General features: G+C 44.4%; 2 protein-coding genes across 4 annotated transcripts; both read right to left on the reverse strand.

Annotated features, from left to right (window-relative positions):
• Positions 1 to 2,331: 2,331 nt before the first annotated feature.
• On the reverse strand, positions 2,332 to 5,948 carry LOC119219331 (homeobox protein Hox-A2a). Its single transcript, XM_037474488.2, has 2 exons — positions 3,971 to 5,948; positions 2,332 to 3,378 (listed from the first exon to the last, which is right to left on the reverse strand). Exons 1-2 carry the CDS (start codon positions 4,335 to 4,337, stop codon positions 2,654 to 2,656), a joined length of 1,092 nt encoding a protein of 363 aa, XP_037330385.2. The 5' UTR covers positions 4,338 to 5,948; the 3' UTR covers positions 2,332 to 2,653.
• Positions 5,949 to 6,090: 142 nt separating this feature from the next.
• hoxa3a (homeobox A3a) lies at positions 6,091 to 18,335 on the reverse strand. Of its 3 annotated transcripts, XM_037474478.2 has the most exons (4): positions 17,272 to 18,335; positions 15,901 to 15,961; positions 11,540 to 12,116; positions 6,091 to 9,372 (listed from the first exon to the last, which is right to left on the reverse strand). In XM_037474478.2, exons 3-4 carry the CDS (start codon positions 11,997 to 11,999, stop codon positions 8,579 to 8,581), a joined length of 1,254 nt encoding a protein of 417 aa, XP_037330375.2. In that variant the 5' UTR covers positions 12,000 to 12,116; positions 15,901 to 15,961; positions 17,272 to 18,335; the 3' UTR covers positions 6,091 to 8,578. The 3 variants fall into 3 exon arrangements, with proteins under 3 accessions (XP_037330375.2, XP_037330377.2, XP_062414371.1); XM_037474480.2 differs by lacking the exons at positions 15,901 to 15,961; positions 17,272 to 18,335 and adding an exon at positions 14,083 to 14,192; XM_062558387.1 differs by lacking the exons at positions 15,901 to 15,961; positions 17,272 to 18,335 and having other exon boundaries at positions 11,540 to 12,432.
• Positions 18,336 to 18,484: the final 149 nt, after the last annotated feature.

Here is an 18,484-nt window from a genome sequence, read left to right on the forward strand (position 1 = left end):
GCTGATTATCCTGTTAAGTTCATCAAATGAAGCTGTTGCTTTATTGCTCGGGATTAATGGCGAAACGCTGCATTGAAGTGGTGGGGGGAGCGTGCGTGGGAGAGCTGCGGCGTAGCAATGGCAGAGACAACCTCTCACTGAGGAAGGAAAAGAAAGGGGAGGGAAGAAGGAGGGAGGGGGAGGAAGGAAGGGGGTGGAGATGATCGCGTGAGCGCCCTTAGTGGTCGTCAATGGTTTGACAGGGTGGATGGATACACAGCCAATTCAGCCCCGACAGAACCAGAGAGATCAACAGATATAGAATCACTTTTGAGGATGGCACCGAGAACCACTTTAACTAGCTGCAGTACCAACACAATATCACTAACGAAAAACTGTTTATATACTGTACATCATGTGATACGGAAACACTGCAACGGGGCACTGCAAAATGAAAACGTGCTAATAGGTGTGTACTTATAGGTACGATGTATGTTTTTTTCCCCCTTGCTTTGGAGTGTTACTATAATGTTGCTTTCCAGCAAAGGAAGGAGAATTTATTCCAACTCTGATTTTCAATGTAGTTGTAAATCTGGTTTAATACAAGCACAACTTTTTTGTTTGCTTAAGTGAAGAGGGCTGCAAACTTCCCACCAGTGACAAAAAGCGCAGCAGGGTCAATACTACCCCCCTCCTTCTTCCTCTCTGTGTTTCCAGCTGCTTCTGCAACAGTAGTGAGTGGGCGCAGGGGATCCTGCCTTGTGCGCCTGGGAACACTTCGCCGGGCCTCGGAGCTTCCTTGGCTCTTTGTGTGAACACATGTGTGAGCAGAAAAGGGCGCGCTGTCTCGGAATGATTTGGTTACGGCCGGCCCCGTGGTGGTTAGTCACTGGTTGCTTGAGTGCAGGAGTGTGGACCAGCCCCCCCCCCCCCCCCAACCCCCCCTTAAACACACATAACCAAACGCACTCAAGTTACCGATTAGACGTCTGCTAAACCATTCGATTGGCTTTTTATGGCGTCCAGATTGTTCGATTAACCGCCTTTGAACCTGTAGTTTGTGCATGAGTTTCTGAATCGATCCGTGCAGGCCAGCGTTGCAACCGGTGGTTGTTGTGTCTTTGCTACTCTTACACATAAAGCGTTTCAAGTGGTGAAAAACCACTTGAATCAGGCGGTGCATAAGCTAATAACTGATTCCCATATAAGCAAACTCAAGTGCAACATAAAGTACTAAAATAGAAAGACCATTCAAAACTCCTATAATGAACTCCAGACTTCCGATTCAAACAGAACACTTAAAAGACTTAAAAAGCGAATCCCCCTTAGAAATGCACAAACTTACTGCTGACAGAAGAGGCCCAAATATTCCTTAACGACACTTACTCTGCAGCTACATTTTAATAAATGTGTTTCCGAAGACTAACATCGAGGGGAACAGTAGTCGGTTTGGAGTTTGAGCTACACGTGCACATCGTAACCTCAGCAGCCTCCTGCTGCATGCCGCCGCTGTCCCCGAGCCACAGCCCTATTTAAAGAAGCTATAAAAATGAATTATTGCCCAACGCATGCGGGGACTCGGTCCCTTTCACAGGAATTGGGAAGTTCCGTATGAAAATGTAAGCGAGGTATTATTTGTGCACATTACGCCACAATTGGTCTCCTTAATGTCCGTCTCATTCATGCCACGGAGTGATTTATGAGCTCCTGAAGGCAAACATGGCTCGGGTATTCGCCTCCAACATGCACACAATGTTAAGAGCCCTGTCATGTTAAGATCCGCTTGTTTGCTTTTACTCTCCAACGAATGAAGTTTGGGGGTGAAAATAAAAATAATCTGCGTTAGGGTTTATCGCATCTTGAAATGTAGTGGCAACGTGATTGTTTAAATTTGAGAAAAATAAAAGATACAGTCATTTTGACAAAACAAAAGCTACTTTTCACCAGTTGATTAACTGCTAATTAGCTGAGATTTTAGTATTTTACTGAATTCAAAAAAGTTGTATTCCCAAAGTTCTACATTTGAAAAAGATCTGCCCTTACATTATTTCATAAAAAGACAGCCAACTTACGTTTTACTAAACTATTTAAAACAAATCGACTATGTTGAAATTAAATTCTAAATTAAAAGTAAATTATATGTGTTTTTACAACTCATCGCGATCTGGACTTTTTTTAATTCATTACCAACTTGTTGTTGAATTTGCATAACGTGTGTGTCGTTTTGCAAATTCGTTTTGCCCTCGTTTTTTTTTACTTTGCATAATTTCCACATAAATAATTCAAGCTTAAATTGTATGTCTGTATATAGAATAAGAAACGACTCAAAACACCAGAAAAAGGTATTGTAGCAAGTTAATTGTATTCTAACAAAATATCCAAGACATTGGAAGCTATACAAAAATAAAAAGACCAGGTCTCATAGGTCTAATATTGTGAAACTATTCACAAACACTCAATAATTTTCATTCCAAGAGAACAATTTGCTGTAAATTACAAGCCATATGTGAGTAGAGCTTTTTCAGTGATTTCCTGTCATCCTTACCTTGTATTAATCGTCAAATCAAATACCAACAGAATACATGTTCCGAATGTACAAATAACAACACAGTTAATACCATCGCAACCTGATGTTTAGTGTCCAAAGGAAAGATAAGAACTTGATTGATTTCAGTTAATAGTTTAGATGCTGCAGGTCGATTGTAGTTAGGGACTCCGAGAAAAAATAGAAGTTGTCCGCAGAAATGTCCACGGGGCTGTCCAGGGACTCCGATAAACTCGGCGAGGCTGCATCGGAGAGCTGTAGGCAGGAATCCGAGGAGAAAGGTTGAAAATCGTGTATAGAAACCTCCAGGGCCGGGGGACTGTCTCCATTGTCCGGGCCAGATGCCGAGCCTGGGCCCATTGTTGACATGCAGCCCGGAACAGTGGGTGACGGGTTGGGGAAATGTTTCAGATTTTTGTCATTGCTGTTCAGCGGCGCAGCAGCAAAGATCATGGACTCGCCATTGTGGAGCTGCTGTATAGAGCTTAGAGAGTTGTTCTGAAAGGAGCAGGTATCTCTCTCCAGCAGGGCCCCGCTCCGCTCGTACAGGGGCCCCTCGTCCTCCTCGTCGCTGTGGATTCCATCCTCGGCGCCCTGGCCCTTCTCCTCCCCGTTGTGGTTCTCCTTGGTCTGCGTCTGGCGCTTGTGCTTCATGCGCCGGTTTTGGAACCACACTTTGACCTGCCTCTCGGTCAGGTCCAGCAGGGCCGCTATTTCCACCCGCCTCGGCCGGCACAGATACTTGTTGAAGTGGAACTCCTTCTCCAGCTCCAGCAGCTGCGTGTTGGTGTACGCCGTCCTCAGCCGACGGGAGCCCCCACCTCCCCCGCTGCTCTCCACGATCTCGGGCGAGCCTGCGAAACAAGCATCACGGCAGCATGGGATTAAAGAAAAGCAGGACACAACAGTTACGTAACCCCGCGGCCCCCCTGAATCTAACGTTATGGCTTCCACAAACCACCAGAGAGGGGCTCGGCGACTACGCTGCAGCAAAATGGCCGCTGGAGCTACCGAGCCTGAGCGTGCATGGTGTGCGCATCCCGTTTGTCCACAAATCATCGGGGAGAGACAGAGATACTCTGAATTGTTATACACGGGGAAATAATGTCCAGAGCTGAGCTGGAGCAAACACGGTGCACTAAATGCAGCGAGGTCCACGCTGGTGTGGGATACTAATGAAGGCTCCAGCTGCCCTCCTCGGCAACGGCACTCCATCACTCTTCATTACTGTCACACATCAAAACTCCGGCTAGGGGAATAAATCATCTCACCAAACTTTTACCAAAACTGTTTTTTTTTGGTTTATTCTAGACAAACACTATCTATCCCAATAGACAACCTATATGCTGCGGGTTCTTATTTAGAGAAAGGCCTTTTTACGTATAGCTCCGAGTAAGCAACAGATAGTAAACACTTCCACTGTAAAAGTCTTTGGAAATCACCAACCTTTTGGAGAAAACGAGCACTCGGGCCCATTGGAAAGGGTGGTGGCGCTGGAGGTCGGCAGGTGGTTCCTCTTGGAGGCTTTCTTCTCCCGCATCCAGGGGTACTCCGGGGGTAAGGAGGCGGTGGGCAGCGGGCTGCATCCGTCGGGGCTGTGCCTTGGCCGGCCGTGCCGCGGATGGCCGCCCGGATTCAAGCTAGGAATGGTCTGCTCAAAGGGAGGAGGAATCAGTGTCGGGCGTGAAAGCGTCGAGCTCTTGATTGATGAACTTTGAAATGAATCAGCGACAGGGGGGAAAGATGTCAGGCACTCAGCAAGCGATGGCTGACTATTGATAAAACCGCTCTCTCGCTCGAATTCGTAATTCATCTCCGCTCCCTGAGAGCCTTGGAAAGTTTGCACGCGTATTTTTAGAATTGTTGCGGCTCAGCGAGGACGAAAAAGAAAAAGTCATTAAAAAAAATATCCTGGTGGTGTTTGCATGCTATATCACTGATTACGGCCGCGTGGGGACCGAGCTAGTATTAAACTATTGAATTCATGGAGACAAGGTTGAAATTGGACCGAATTGCCTGTCACATGATTACCCCTGCCCAATGACAATTTGGGGTTTAATCAAAAGGAGCCACTGTCTGCCTGATTGATCCAAAAACGCCTCGATCAGCTGGGGGGGACGACTGTTTTTATTTACATCTTTATCCGCTCAGTTTATCCTCCCCTCGCCCTTCTAGTCCAGTCCACTAAGCTACAAAATGTGTTTTTTAAGAATGGCTGACGCTCACTATTACGGCGAAGGAGACCAGCTCAGGGTGCGCGGATTCGTGCACTCCTCTTTCTCGTATTGTTTGAGCATGTCAGTCGAGAACGCCCCCACCACATACACACCGACACACACTGACACACACACACATTTCACGTCAGTGGCTATTCATATAGGCAAGAGTCAGGCTACAGAGGTAAAATATATATATATATATAAGCCAAAAACTGATATTGAGCCTGAACTCGACAGAGACAACCCCCAATGATCCAGTATATGTGCCCTGAATGTGGACTCAATAATAAAAGTGATTCTTCAAAGATGCATAATAATGAAATATGCACTGCACCCATCGACATGTGTAGCAATAAAAAGCCCATCCATTAAGTTAATACTGACGAGTATGACACGTCCAGACCTTTTCATCCTATAACAGCTGTTAAACATTTACAGCTCAGGCCCAGAAACTTGTACAAAAAAAAAAAAAAAGAAAGAAGAAAAGACCCACCACACACATGTACTCAATGCATGCGCAGTCATAGAAATTCTTTTATGTGGTATTAATCTGGCCTCTTTAGATGTATTAACGCACATGCGTCTTTCGTTTGTTACACAAAAAGGTACAGATTTAACAACGAGGGCATGAGCGCTGATGGATGTGCACAATAAACACACTATGCTAAACAAACAAGATGTCTTTCTTTATGGATTGTTAATAACTTCATTTTTCGATTAAAAAGGTTCAATAATTGTGAGCTTTTGAATACTATCCTAGTGAGTAATATTGCTTGCCTGGTTTACAGGGAGGACAGTAGCTGCAATGCTGAGAAAAACATCTCCCATATTTCCATTATCTATTCTGCGTGAAATTGTAATTTAAAAAAAAAACATCACCTTTAAAATCGTCCATTTACAATGAATCAATTTGCATCATTATACTATGTAAATAGTTTTCGTTATGGGATGGGACTATAACCTCCAATGATCCGGGGAAGCCTCAATTGGGAATTTTTTCGTTAAGCAGTCTCTGTAATTCCATTTTTAAAATATATGGCTTGGCGAGTGAGAGAGGGGAAGAAGAGAAGTGGTAGGCCTCTCTCAGTTTGTTGCTTATATACCAAACAAAGAGTCCTGGAAGCCTGTGCGCGATCAATCTTACTCGCCAAAAGGTCTGACAGCTCGGTGCCCTCACAACACATTTAAGGCTTCTAACTCTCCCCCGGATCAAATGCAGCCAGGAAGTGGCGAGAAACACTGGCCACTCACATTAGAACCAGTTTCTGCTTGCAGTTGTAGCCGAGATGTCGCTGGAGGGATCTTTTATAAGATACATGTGAATCCATCTACACAAGCTGCAACCGTTTCTTTTCTTTCTGTTTTTTTTTTTTTTTTTGTGGAGGCGGTAATGCGCCAACGGTGAGTAGGGCGAAGCAGATTCTCCACCTGGCTTTTATCTTGGGATTGTAAACGCATTTACGCAAAGACAAGTATTTTTGTCGTTTCGGTAGACGTGCAGGTTTGTGAGCGGACACCGTGTGATGTAGGACAGAGTTGCCAGGGGGGAAGAGATGGATGGCTTTTTTTGGAATTACGCACAGGCTTTGTGTGCAAGGAAAGGAGTGGGTGGCGGCATTTAGTGGACCCCGGTCTGTCCTACACACTTGTCTTTGCATCAGGATTGATTTAAGACCACTTTCCCACGGATGCAAATGCAATGAAAGAAATACAAATCGTACCTCATTTTAAACGTTATTTATGTGCTACCTGCATGCGCATATGGGTCAAATCAGCGTCTTGCTGTGCACGTGCATGTGTGCGCGTGTCTGTTGGATGCAGGAATAGTGCATCAGTTTTTTTTTTTTTTAACTGTGACACACCATGGTTCAATTGTTCTAGTCTTCCCTGCTAACCATATGTCAGGGTTACTAATGTCCATGCCCTCTTATATCAATCAGATAGAAAATGTTTCAGTAAGACCAAATTATTCTGCCGTTACGCAGAGGCTTAAGCACAAACATTACACATGGTACGAAAAGATGTTGGTTAAATTTACAAGAGAAATAAAAATGCATGATAATTATTATTATTGTTAGCCTATTCCGGGGGGGGGAAATGACAGATTTACAAAACAGATATTTTAGCTTGATGTATTGTTTGCCAATGCTATGAATTACTGCAAACAATCTAAATGAATTGGGATATTAAAAGATACAAAATGAGGTGTATTCATTCCATGTGGGCCCCTTATGTACGAAAAGGAATTCAAAGCCCTTTTTCCCAGATTCGTTACTTGCTTTGCAGTAACCATCCATGGGAACGAGTATTTTTCTTTCTTCTTTTGAACTGGTTTCATGATTTAATGTGTGATATCACGCGACATACACCCCGTTACAGCTCTGCGTCATCATCCATCCCCTCTGACTGCGTTTGACTGACTGAATTACCGAGGAAGTATTTTTCAAACGATTTCTCATTTAGCTTGTTGTCTTCTTGCAGAATCTCCAGAAGGGCCCGTGTGACATTTGTACTATTAAGGATGTGCCCACGCAGATGAGGGGAGGTGGAAAGGCCACTTCACGTCGAATCAAGAAGAGGGGAGAGAGAAAGAAGTAGCTTTAGTTCAATGTTTTACCTTATCTGGGAATATTTGCATTTCTGTTATTTAATATTAACCACTGTTTATTACGTCATTTTCGATAGATATTATACAAAAATATAGAACGTACAAATTAGTTTCTATGGTTCATTATTATCATTGCATTGTGTCTTATGTTGCCAATTTGATGGAAATGTCTGTCTGTTTTTTGTTATCACTTTTACAATAAAACGTTGTCTTGAAACAGCCAGAACTAAATGTAGTAATTCGAAAAATATTTGACATGTTTTGAAACTGTCGTGTTTTTGATTTGGTGATCACGTGAAATGCTTCCGTTGTGTCTAAATTAAAACTACAAGGATTGCTACAATTATATTTCAATTATTTTATTGATTTTTTTCGAACTGGAGCAGCGAGGAATGTATGACATCGAAGAGAAAATTGATGATGTCTTTTTCTTTTTTTTCTTCAAGAAGAGAAAATGGAAATGTTTGTCCTTTTCATCCTTATTGCATTACTGATTGATTTGACATTCGCTGAGAAAAAAAACCCAACTCCTTGAAGAAGAAAAAAACTGAAACGTAAAGCCTAATAGCAACATGGTATGCTGCTGCATGGGTGCTTCTGAATACATGTTTGGGCTGGTAACGGGCCAAGGCGCTAAATTCCCACCCACCTTATCCCAAAACAAATATGGCAGAGGTGTCAAATAATACTAAAAGGACTCCTTTATCATAATACTAAACAAAATAAATAACATTAAAAAAAATCAAAAAGATTGAAAAATGTATTTTCCTCATAATCCCAACTCGCGGCTCTTGAAGGATCCTTTCACAAGTGCAACACAATGCAAAACACAATTCTTCAACTGCGGATAAATAAAAGACGGACACATTCACATTCAAATGAATAACATATGTTCATAATACCCTGTTTAAGTTTCGATTTTAAAACAACAAAAAAAGAAAGAAAGAAAGATTAAATAGGGCTCTGCTTATATTGTACCCTCCTCCCTCCCACTGTAGACGTCCTACAGCCAAGAGAAAGGTCGTTGTAACACAATGACATGAGCAAATAGAGACAAATTCAAGCCAATCGTGATTATTTATCCTACGCTACTTCACACATCAAACTATAGAGAACATAAACAAACGCCGAGAGAAGGTGGACGCCGCGAGGAGGCACGGAAACAAAGCAGTAATGTGTCTGCAGGCGAATAAGACAATGGGCGGAGTGATCCGGGCTGCGCCACCGCTACAGATGCGTCAGTTTGGGCGCTTCCTGGATTCTTCCCTGAGAGTAGTGCGACGTTAGGTCTGTGTACGTCGGTGTCGGATCACACACTCCGTGATGCTGACTGTTGCCCATTGTGATTGCTCCATTGTAGTCCATGTTGGCGGACGGCGGGTGCTGGAGGTGGGTTAGACCGAAAACGGAGGTCCCAGAATTGGGCATAGAGTCGATGTAACCTCCGCCGACATAAACGGGGCTGCCCTGCATGTGAGCTCCGTAGTTGCCATTGCCTTGGAGAGGATGTGCGTCATACTCGGGCGTGGCCGAGTCGTTCCCGGGATACCTCTTCTGGGAGGGCGGGCAGTTGTTGAGGGAGCTGTTCAATGGAGGGGGGTATGACGTGGCCATAACGTATGCGTTTTGATGAGGTTTATTGTAAGACGTCGGCGACTGGGATTCATAAGGTACACTGTTGACTATAGAATGCATAGAGTTGAGGTATCCTCCACCACCACCACCCCCGCCGGAGACGGGGCCCACGGGACTCCGAGGGGACTGTCCGCCAGGGGAAGGCATCATTCCGACGCCTTTCTGATCCTTCTTGTATTTCATTCGACGGTTCTGGAACCAGATTTTGATCTGTCTCTCGGTGAGGTTGAGCAGGTTTGCCATCTCCACCCTGCGGGGTCTGCAGAGGTACCGGTTAAAGTGGAACTCCTTCTCCAGCTCCACCAGCTGGGCGCTGGTGTAAGCTGTCCGGGCCCTCTTCGAAGCCGCTGACCCCGGCGGACTCTTGTCCCCTGGGCAACTCTCCACTGTCAGGAAGAAGGAGAGGAGGCTGTCAGTCAGTAATCCATTAAAGAGAGAGAAATGTGGTGTGAGAGAGAGAACTAGATAGAGAGAGGGAGGAAAGGGGGAGGGGGGGGGGGTAAAATGGTCTAACAACACAGGCACAGTTGAAAACATAACTTTCAACCATTGAGTGGGGCTGGTTCACGAGATGAAAAAAAAAGCCATGCTCCACAACTTAAACAGTGGTGCCACGATTGACTTTCTCCTTCCTTAATTGTGAGCATATGGCACGTTTTGATAATCTCACGGGGGTTATCAGGAGGCCTTTCGATAAGACAATTAACAATCAGCGTGCGCGCACAGGTCTGTGTACACTGTACACTCTGCGATAACCACGAAGAAAGGAATGCACCAGTGGGTAAATATTTGAAATGAAATCAGGTAACCTCGGACCTTTTAAACATTTTGACCCTTCTTTTCCCCCGCGGTCACGGAATAGCACCAGCGTAATGCAAACACAGCATCGTATACTCCCGAGGGTGCACGACGCACCGCCCTCCGCTCAGAAGCTGCAGCTCTGGCTGCAGAATAGCGAGGTGTCGGTACTTGCTGCTGTGGCGCGCGGCCAACACTTAATAAATTTCACTATCCATCGTCTAAACGCGGAGCCAGAGGAATGTAGCATGACATAACCGGTTACAAAGCAGTGTTAACTCAGGGGACACTGTGTGTAGGGTGATACTTATTCAACGCGATGGCGGCTGAGATGCTTTACTTCATGTTTGAAGCGCAGTTAACTCGTTGTGTTAAAACGCAGGATTAATGCGATCCCTGTGGCGCGTGTGAGAGACTTTTCATAAATGTCAGCACAGCTCAATGTGTTGTTAAAGTATCCCTCACCAACCACGCTGCAGGAAAACACACCAATTAGTTGGAAAATGACACAAATGGCGAAGGCGAAGATTTTTAGATTGAGGGTGCTGATTGGCATTAAGTATACACAAATACTTCCCCTGATTTACCGAGTTTTAAACTAATTCAGAAGCAGAATCTGGCCTCCGCCCATGAGGGAACATGTCTAAAATACTTTTAATAACTATTAGAACTTTTACCTCTACCAACATCATAGTCATAAGGACCATGGGATTCCATGACTTTTTTAAGCAAGCAATCATGTTAAACACAAATTCCCCACTGTGACCCACCAAGGTCTCCTCCAATTAAACAGCAGGGCCTGACCGTCTACGTGCATAAATTGGTTTCCATTCATGTAGATACGTCAACATGCTGTTAAGACTAATAGAAAACTCTCCAAAAACCACAAACATTTTATTTTAATGAATTAAGGCGTTATCCTGCTTTAGATTTTCTAAAAAGAGCCCCCCCAAACCATTCAAACTCACCATGTATTTCTGTCATCAAAGCAGCAGGATCTTGCTACATGTAATAAACGGCCTAAATGCTTTACACAAAATTAGGCAAATAAACAAACTACTTTTCCCTGTTCCAACTTATTCGAAATGCACAGCCTTAACATAATAACAAGGATTTCTAGTTTGGCTCTGTGTAAATAAGCCCCCCCCCCCAACAAAACCCCCCACTCTGACCAAGTTTCCCTCTCATCTAAACAGCACGACAAACCGAAACAACTGTTTTGCGTGTTTGTTTGTTGTCTCTGCAGGAACGTTATGTGATCAGTGGATGGTGTTTACAGTAACGACAGGTCAGCTGCAGGGCACAGGGGCAACACATGGTGGACTCTTGTCCCAATACCGAGGGAGATCTCTTCAGCAGTCTATGTATTGTATGTATTTGTAGTATATCATGTTTGGAGAGGTCATTTTTGAGAATTAACTTATAGTTTACAGGATACAAGATATACACGGACTGCTGAAAATGCGTGGATTTTAATCTCTGCGTGTGGTCATATTTGGTAGTTTCTTATAGAGGGAACACAATATATACAGTACATACCTAATTCAATATAAACAACCGACTTGAAAACGATGGCGTAAAACGTACGTGCATAAATCACTGAACATGTCACCCCTCGCAAGGACACTGTTCAGTTGCTCGTTGCCTCCCCTCTTCCCCCCCCCCCCCTCCCCCCGCCATTAAACAAAACGTAGGTAACTTTCCGGTCAATGGTTATGGAGTTATGCGAGTGCAGTGTTTTTAGGTTGAAAGTACCTGAGCTGGAGCTACTGGTGGGTTTCTGCTTCGTGTTCTGACGGGACTCCTTCATCCAGGGGAAGATCTGTTTACGGGTAGCAGAGGTCGGGGAGCCGCTCTTGGCACTGGGCTGGTTGGACCCGTTGCTTGTGTTTTGGATGATAGCACCGGGGGATATTGAGGGAGGGGGTGGGCCTGACACGGGCACCTGTGGTTGATTGCTTTCGGGATGAACCTTGGACTGCGCCGCCTGAATAGCTGTGGTCCTGTCGCAGCTCTCCGCCATCTCCCCCGGTTTCTGCAGAGCCGCGGAGCCGTCAGGAGACTGCAGAGAGCAGGCAGGTCGATGGTACTCACTTTCCACATGAGAGCCCCGGGGATATTGGACCTGATTGGCATCATAACCGAAGCCATTTGCGCTTTGATATGGGTAGCCACTGTAAATTGCGGAGCTGTCGTAGTAGGTTGCCTTTTGCATCTCGCCGTTTCCCAATATTTATTTCAGAAACTGACAGGGTCTTGACACCCTTGTAGAATAACATTGGCACCCCGTGGTCACGTGACGCCTCTCCGCCAATGGCCTCCTCGGGTGAACCTAGGGTTACAAGACGCACTGTGAGGAGAAGAAATGGTAGCGATCCATCTTACTTTTCAATACAGGCCTGACACTGGAGACTATGGAACCAAGATAGGGCCAACAGTTCTGTAGACTATTACCGTTTACCTTATGGCTTACACAGGGCACAAAGGCACACACTAACCTTGCATTACCATCTGTGTCAAACCACATCAAAACAAACATCATCAAAATCATTTCAGATTGCCAAATCAATTCATGCCTTTTTAAATTTCAGTTTATCAACAATGTAACAAAATACCGAGTTACTGACCACCATTTAGAGAGGGAATAAAATAGGTTAAAAGTGTACTGTCGGGAAATCATATTTGCGGGTAACCAGACAGGAAAATAATATCTTTGTTGTATTTTTTTGCTAACAGTTGTCGGTTGTCAACACTGTATATAATTCCTCATGTAGAAAATAAATGCATTTTATATGAAGCGAAACTCTTAACTCATTTATGTTCTTCACTATAATTGAAGAAATTCAGAAAACAGGATAGATCTCATTGCAATTCGCTTGCCTTTTCCCCCCCTGACGAAAACAACCCCATTCGTTTTCTTTTCTTGCAAGCTGCTGGAAAGAAGGAAGGGACACGAGGAAACCTGAAAAACGAGGTGAACACCCGCGTATCTCTGACCGCGGTGTAAACTTTTCCTTGCAGGCCCATAATAATGGCCACTGTCGGTGCTGTCTACACGGTGGCCCATCGCGGTGATATATGGGGGTCAGTGGGCCGGGACGGCCTGCTTAGAGTGAGTGGCACGGTGAGCAGCCAAGCCCGGTCCTCGGGTTAAAGGAACCCGGCTCGGTACCGAGCCTGCTGCTCAACCACCACAATCCACGCACGTAACCAGGGGAGATCGGCCTCTGGAATGTTATTTGGGAAACGATATACCAGAATAGACTAGATCCATGGGTGATCAGGGGGGAAATATTTTATAATGTCACATTGCTCATGAAAAAGGGAAATATTGATTGTGGATTGGCGATGTTTTATCCATTGTCATTTTAAATAGAATAGAATAGAATATAAGTGCGACGATGATAATAATATTCAGAATAATTCAAATTATACTAATATCTTAATAATAATGATTCATGAGGGTTAATGATGATGATTAACGATATAATAATGTGCTGCATTACTTTTAGATTAAAGGGAATAGTTTTTTTTTAAAAAGGCCCACAAATATAAATCGAAACCCGCTCTACTCATATAGTATTTGGTTTTGAAATGAGGCGCTTCCTTTGTCTGTGGTCTAGATTCACTTATTGCACTCCGATGCAATAGGATCCGATCAAGAAAGCAGATCATTTCGACACTAATTTTAACTAATAAGAAAACAATATAATCACAACAAATTGATTGCAACTCTTACATGTTCACTGCTGGAAGGATTAGTTCTATGGAGGTTTGTTCTATGGTTATGGTTGTAAATGCTGCACCAACGACAATACTGTAGACTCTAATATAAACTTTTTAGGTTTTTAAAGTCCCAAGGTAAAGCCCATAGCATAGTTCCGGAGCAAAAATATAATGAAAAATACAAGCAAAGAAGTGGAAGGGGAAATATCTGCAAACTCTGAGTTTTATTACGCAATGCAAAGCGAATTACTATCAAATCTACTCCGAGCTTGCACTCAGCACAGCGAACCCGCAGAGCGAAAGAAGGTGTCCTCGCTGTATGTGCAAAAGATATCCGAGAGCGTTGTCTTCTATCTTCAGGCGAGCGATTGCGATAGTCATTAAAGAGAGAAAGAGAGACAAATGACAGACTTTCTGCGCAGCCCTCTGCTCCACGTTAGAGAAACCCGGCTGCCTGGCTGTGTGTGAACTCTTCCTGAACCGAGATCTAAGTCAAACGGTGATAAATCACTGCGCGACACACAAACTCCGCCATTTACAACCGAGGGAGCCTATATTTCTGGCCTGCTTACCTTATCCTCTGACGACGAATGCACAGCACCAAACGATATTTTCTCATTCAGCGACGAAATCGATCAAAGCCGTAATCCAGAGAAAAGTTAAAAGGCAAGGTGGGCTGAGTGAAGCAGCAGCAGCAGCAGAGTGCGCCCTGCCATGCAGCAGGCATTAGCAGCCACAACAAAAAAAGGGAAGAGCCGACAGAACCCCCTTTCCTTACCCCCTTTTTTTCTCCCCCCCCCCCTACTCGACGTGGATGGGTAAACCGAGATTACGAAAGCAGGCGCGAGCAGTCGGGTCAGCGAGATAAGAGTTATCTGGCCCCTAGATTGAATGTATCGTCATGCGTTGGAGCAATGACCAGGGCTTCATAGTAATATTAAACTCGGCCAAGACTATGGTAGACGATGTGATCCTTCACCAGTACCATCACCAGTGAACTGCCCCGAACCAGAGCGTCACCATAGACAAAAAAAAAATTATGCAAATAAGTAGTGCCTTGGAAAGCCAGTTCAAATGAAGAGGCTGTTTCTCCTCCTCCCCCAATGAAAATGAGGTAGTGCATTTAGAAGAAGAAAAAAAAATACTTTTAAATATATAAATATAAGTGAATCCCTAAGTGATTTCAATATTTGTGTATTTGTATTTCCCCAACGCCATGTGGTGGAATTATTAGCCCTTTGAAGGAGATGTTGGGGAGAGGCGAGTATACAAAGGAATAATCAGCCGCTGACCACGCTGCATTTCCATTTCCACGGGACATAAAGGGCTTCTATCCGCGGCTTGATCATTAACCCGCATTTTCTGCATATAGTCTTCAGTCTTTTGAAACAGGGGGGGGGGGGGTGGACGCGCATTTTGTTATTCCTTCCAGCTCCACGGCCTCGTGCATGTAGAAGTCGGTAACAGTATTACGGAAAGAACGAAAAGCATCACGACCGCAGATCAAAGCACGTCGCGAGGAAAACCCCACCGGGAGCAGGTTGTGAAAAATGAGGAGGACGGTTCATCACCAAAAGGCAGAGCGGGAGGACACGCTGCGTGGAATACAGGGGGGGGGGGAGAGAGGACAGTCGGCAGCGGGGGGAATCCCTCTGCAATGGGAACGCTTCTCTTTTGCAGCCAAAGGAAGAATGGTAGGTGATAAATAAACGTGTGCGCTTCTCCGCCACCTCGGGCGGCCAACGCGCTCAGAGCCGCGCCACTTCTTTCGCTCTCGGACCAAATTCAATGACAATTTAAATGAGGTTAGAACACACGGGCGGCGTGGGAGACTTGAGTGGGACAAAAATTCACGCGTGAGGATTTTTTTTTTTAGCCAACTCCGCGTTTTCTTTTCAAAAGCCACATAGTAGTCACATTGTATAATAATTTACTTCTTTGATGAAAATGCTGATTCGTCTCTCTCTTTAGTTTAGCCCTGAGCTGAGGGTTAAATGTCACGAGGCAGTGGGCCTATAGTGCCGTGCACAATATGGCATTAAACAACTGAAATGTAGATTAAATGCATCTTTTTTTAAAAAAAAAAAAAACGTGAGTGCAGCGCAGCAGCTACAAGCAGATGGCTTTCACTGGAAGTAGTTTTGGAAAGGAGTAAGGCAACGCTCCAAGAGCCGCCATTCCCCTCGTCACTTTTATAGTGACAAATTACACCACAAAGACAAGTGGAAGAGAAGGAATTATTGCTTTCGGGCTGGTCATATTGCTGCTACAAGGAAATGTACAAGCCATAGGCTGCTTTTGGTGGGCGCCTGTGGTACTTATTAGAAATTGAATAAGGATATTACAATCAAGCATTCATAACACAAATCAATAAAGATACATGGACTTACCGTAAGCAGTTCAAGGTCTCCCGTAGACCGTGCGATGGCCTGAATTTACTTGGCTGGACTTCTGCAAAGAGCACATTTATTTATTTTTTTAGAAGTTAATGTATATCTTTAAAACATGTTCTGGAGAATGTATAATTTATATAATGTGTAATTTTGTTGATGCAATGACAATTTGGTTATTTGAATGCAAACAGCTTCGTTTGCTAATAATGAATTGCTTAGGCCTTATTCCTTTTAAGCAGGCGCAGAATCAAACATTCTGAAAAAGGCTAAAAATCGATGCAAGCATTTTCAAGAATTAAATTAACTTATTTTTGGATTTAGCAGCAGTCTTTGTGTTATCCTTAATAGCTAGGGGAGGGGGCGGGGGGTCATTCAAATCTTCACTATTTTAACCAAAATGTAAACCAATACATGTATATATTTGTAAAAAAAAAATATGAATAATGAATAACATAAAATACAATGGACAAAATGCTTAGATAAAAGTCTGAATGAAAAAATACGCATCAGACAAAAACACGATTACTACAAAGTATTGCTCCCTATTAGCGTAATATCACTAATAACATAAAATCGGTCAATGCAAATAACGTGTTCGTATAGTTTCCCTGCTGACCGGTAAGCATTTTCTCCACAAGCGGATCGAATAGTCATTATCTCTGGAGCACCATCTTCCCCAAGTCCCCGCGCCCATAAATCAAGAGGGAGCGCCGTGACCTCAGCACGGCCGCGCTGATCCTGGAAGGCACTCCGTCTACCATTATTTCCTCGTTTCCCCGGCGGAGCGACACAACCTCACCGCTGTCCCCCTACCTTTTTTTTATGTAAATCTTCTTGATGTACCATTTAAGCACACAACCCCACGTAGACAATATGTTTGGTTTTATGGGACCGGTTGCAACTCGGAGCGGCGCCCTGCGTTGCTTTGGTTCTATTCTTCGACATTTAAATGGCCGCTTTATTTACTAAAGGGTTTGTTCAGGCCCCTTCATCCAAATGGCTGATTTTGCTATCAAACACGTAAATCGAACCGGAATAATTACGTCTGTCAAACCAGAAGTTTACATCTAATTAATAATGGCTTCAGTATAATGTTTAAACAGCATAAGGTGGAACAATGTTTATATTTATATTGCCCACACGAATCCTTAAATCGCCACATATATATATATATATATATTGTGAAGGGTTGTTTATGTTTCATTTGATTAGCTGTGATGAATCGGTGATATTAGCAGATAAATTCATTCACCTTTCATGTACCTGTCTATATTTTCTCGCCCTGCAGAAACCCTGGATCCCTATTCTACTGACCTCTGCCTCGCGCAGCAATAACTCACGACGGTAATGAACAATCGGCGGAAATACCTCAAAATAAAATCCATCCTCTAGCTCAGTCTCTGACTCTCTCCGCGTGGAAAAACATATCCGTCCGTGACAGCAGTATAATACATCCACAGAGCCGGGCTCCCCTCTCTTTCGCTTTTCTTTTTCTTAGCTAGAAAAAACAAACTATAACGCACGGACACCCCTTTACGGAAAGTGGGGGTAACCTGCATATAACCAGCATCATATGGCCAGACCCGGGCTCCGGTTTTCTCCCCCGCGCCATAACATCGCGCAGTATTATGCGCCCCACTCACGTGACGCAACGTCAACTTAAATCCCTTTTATTTGAGCCCGTGAATCATTAATGGAGGCAGTCATTGCCCCTGAGGAGAAACGGATCAGTTCGTAGGGAGAGAGAGAAAAAAAAAGGAGAAGAGAGGGGTATGTGACACTGCAGCGCATTTGGCACAGGAGCAAGTCCCTCGCAGAGAAACAGCTTTTCCGCGTGTCGCCCATTCAGAGGGAAAGACCATTCTGTCAGTTCTAAAGTGCTATATATTTGGTGCCTGTTAGCGGCTGAAAGAGCTACTGTTGTCTGTATAAATGCAGAGTTCCAACTGCAGTCAGCTGTGCTCTGAGCCGGGCTTAAAAAACAACAACAACAACAACAAAAAAACGGTTTTGCACTGCCGCGTGACAATTTGCACTATGTGAGATGAAGAGAGGGGTTTTCCCCCTACGAAAATACCACGTAAGAGTGGCATAATGACCACTCATTTCTCTTTCACAACACAGCCAGTGCTGCAGGGCGCTTTGCTCAATGTCGCCCCCTGGTCCAGCGTCGCACGGCTTACTTGTAGTACCACTTATCCGGCATTTGGTGCTCCATCAGCAGAAGGCTGCATGCCGTTGGCCGAACGGGAATGTGTCATACATTTACCTGTCCTGAAGCAAAGGAGGGTTTTTTTTTTCTCCCCCCGGTGGTCTTGAGAAGTGCGTGTCTGTCAGCGGTGGGAGGAAACTGGGGGTGAGGCAGGCAAAGAGAGGGTGCTCGACCCCGCTGATCAGAACATGGACCCCCATTTGACCTAAATGCGCTTTCCCGTTTCCTCTGAGCAACGGAGTGGTGTTAGAAATTAGAGATTTTGCGAAGGATGCGTTCAAGTCCTTAGTGTGTGTGGGGGAGGGGGGGGGGGAGGAGACGGGCTGCTTAAAATTAAGAAATAATCCTGTTGATTACCAAGAAAAAAAG

This window comes from Pungitius pungitius, chromosome 17, assembly GCF_949316345.1.
Source record: "Pungitius pungitius chromosome 17, fPunPun2.1, whole genome shotgun sequence".
NCBI classification, from domain to species: Eukaryota; Metazoa; Chordata; class Actinopteri; order Perciformes; family Gasterosteidae; genus Pungitius; species Pungitius pungitius.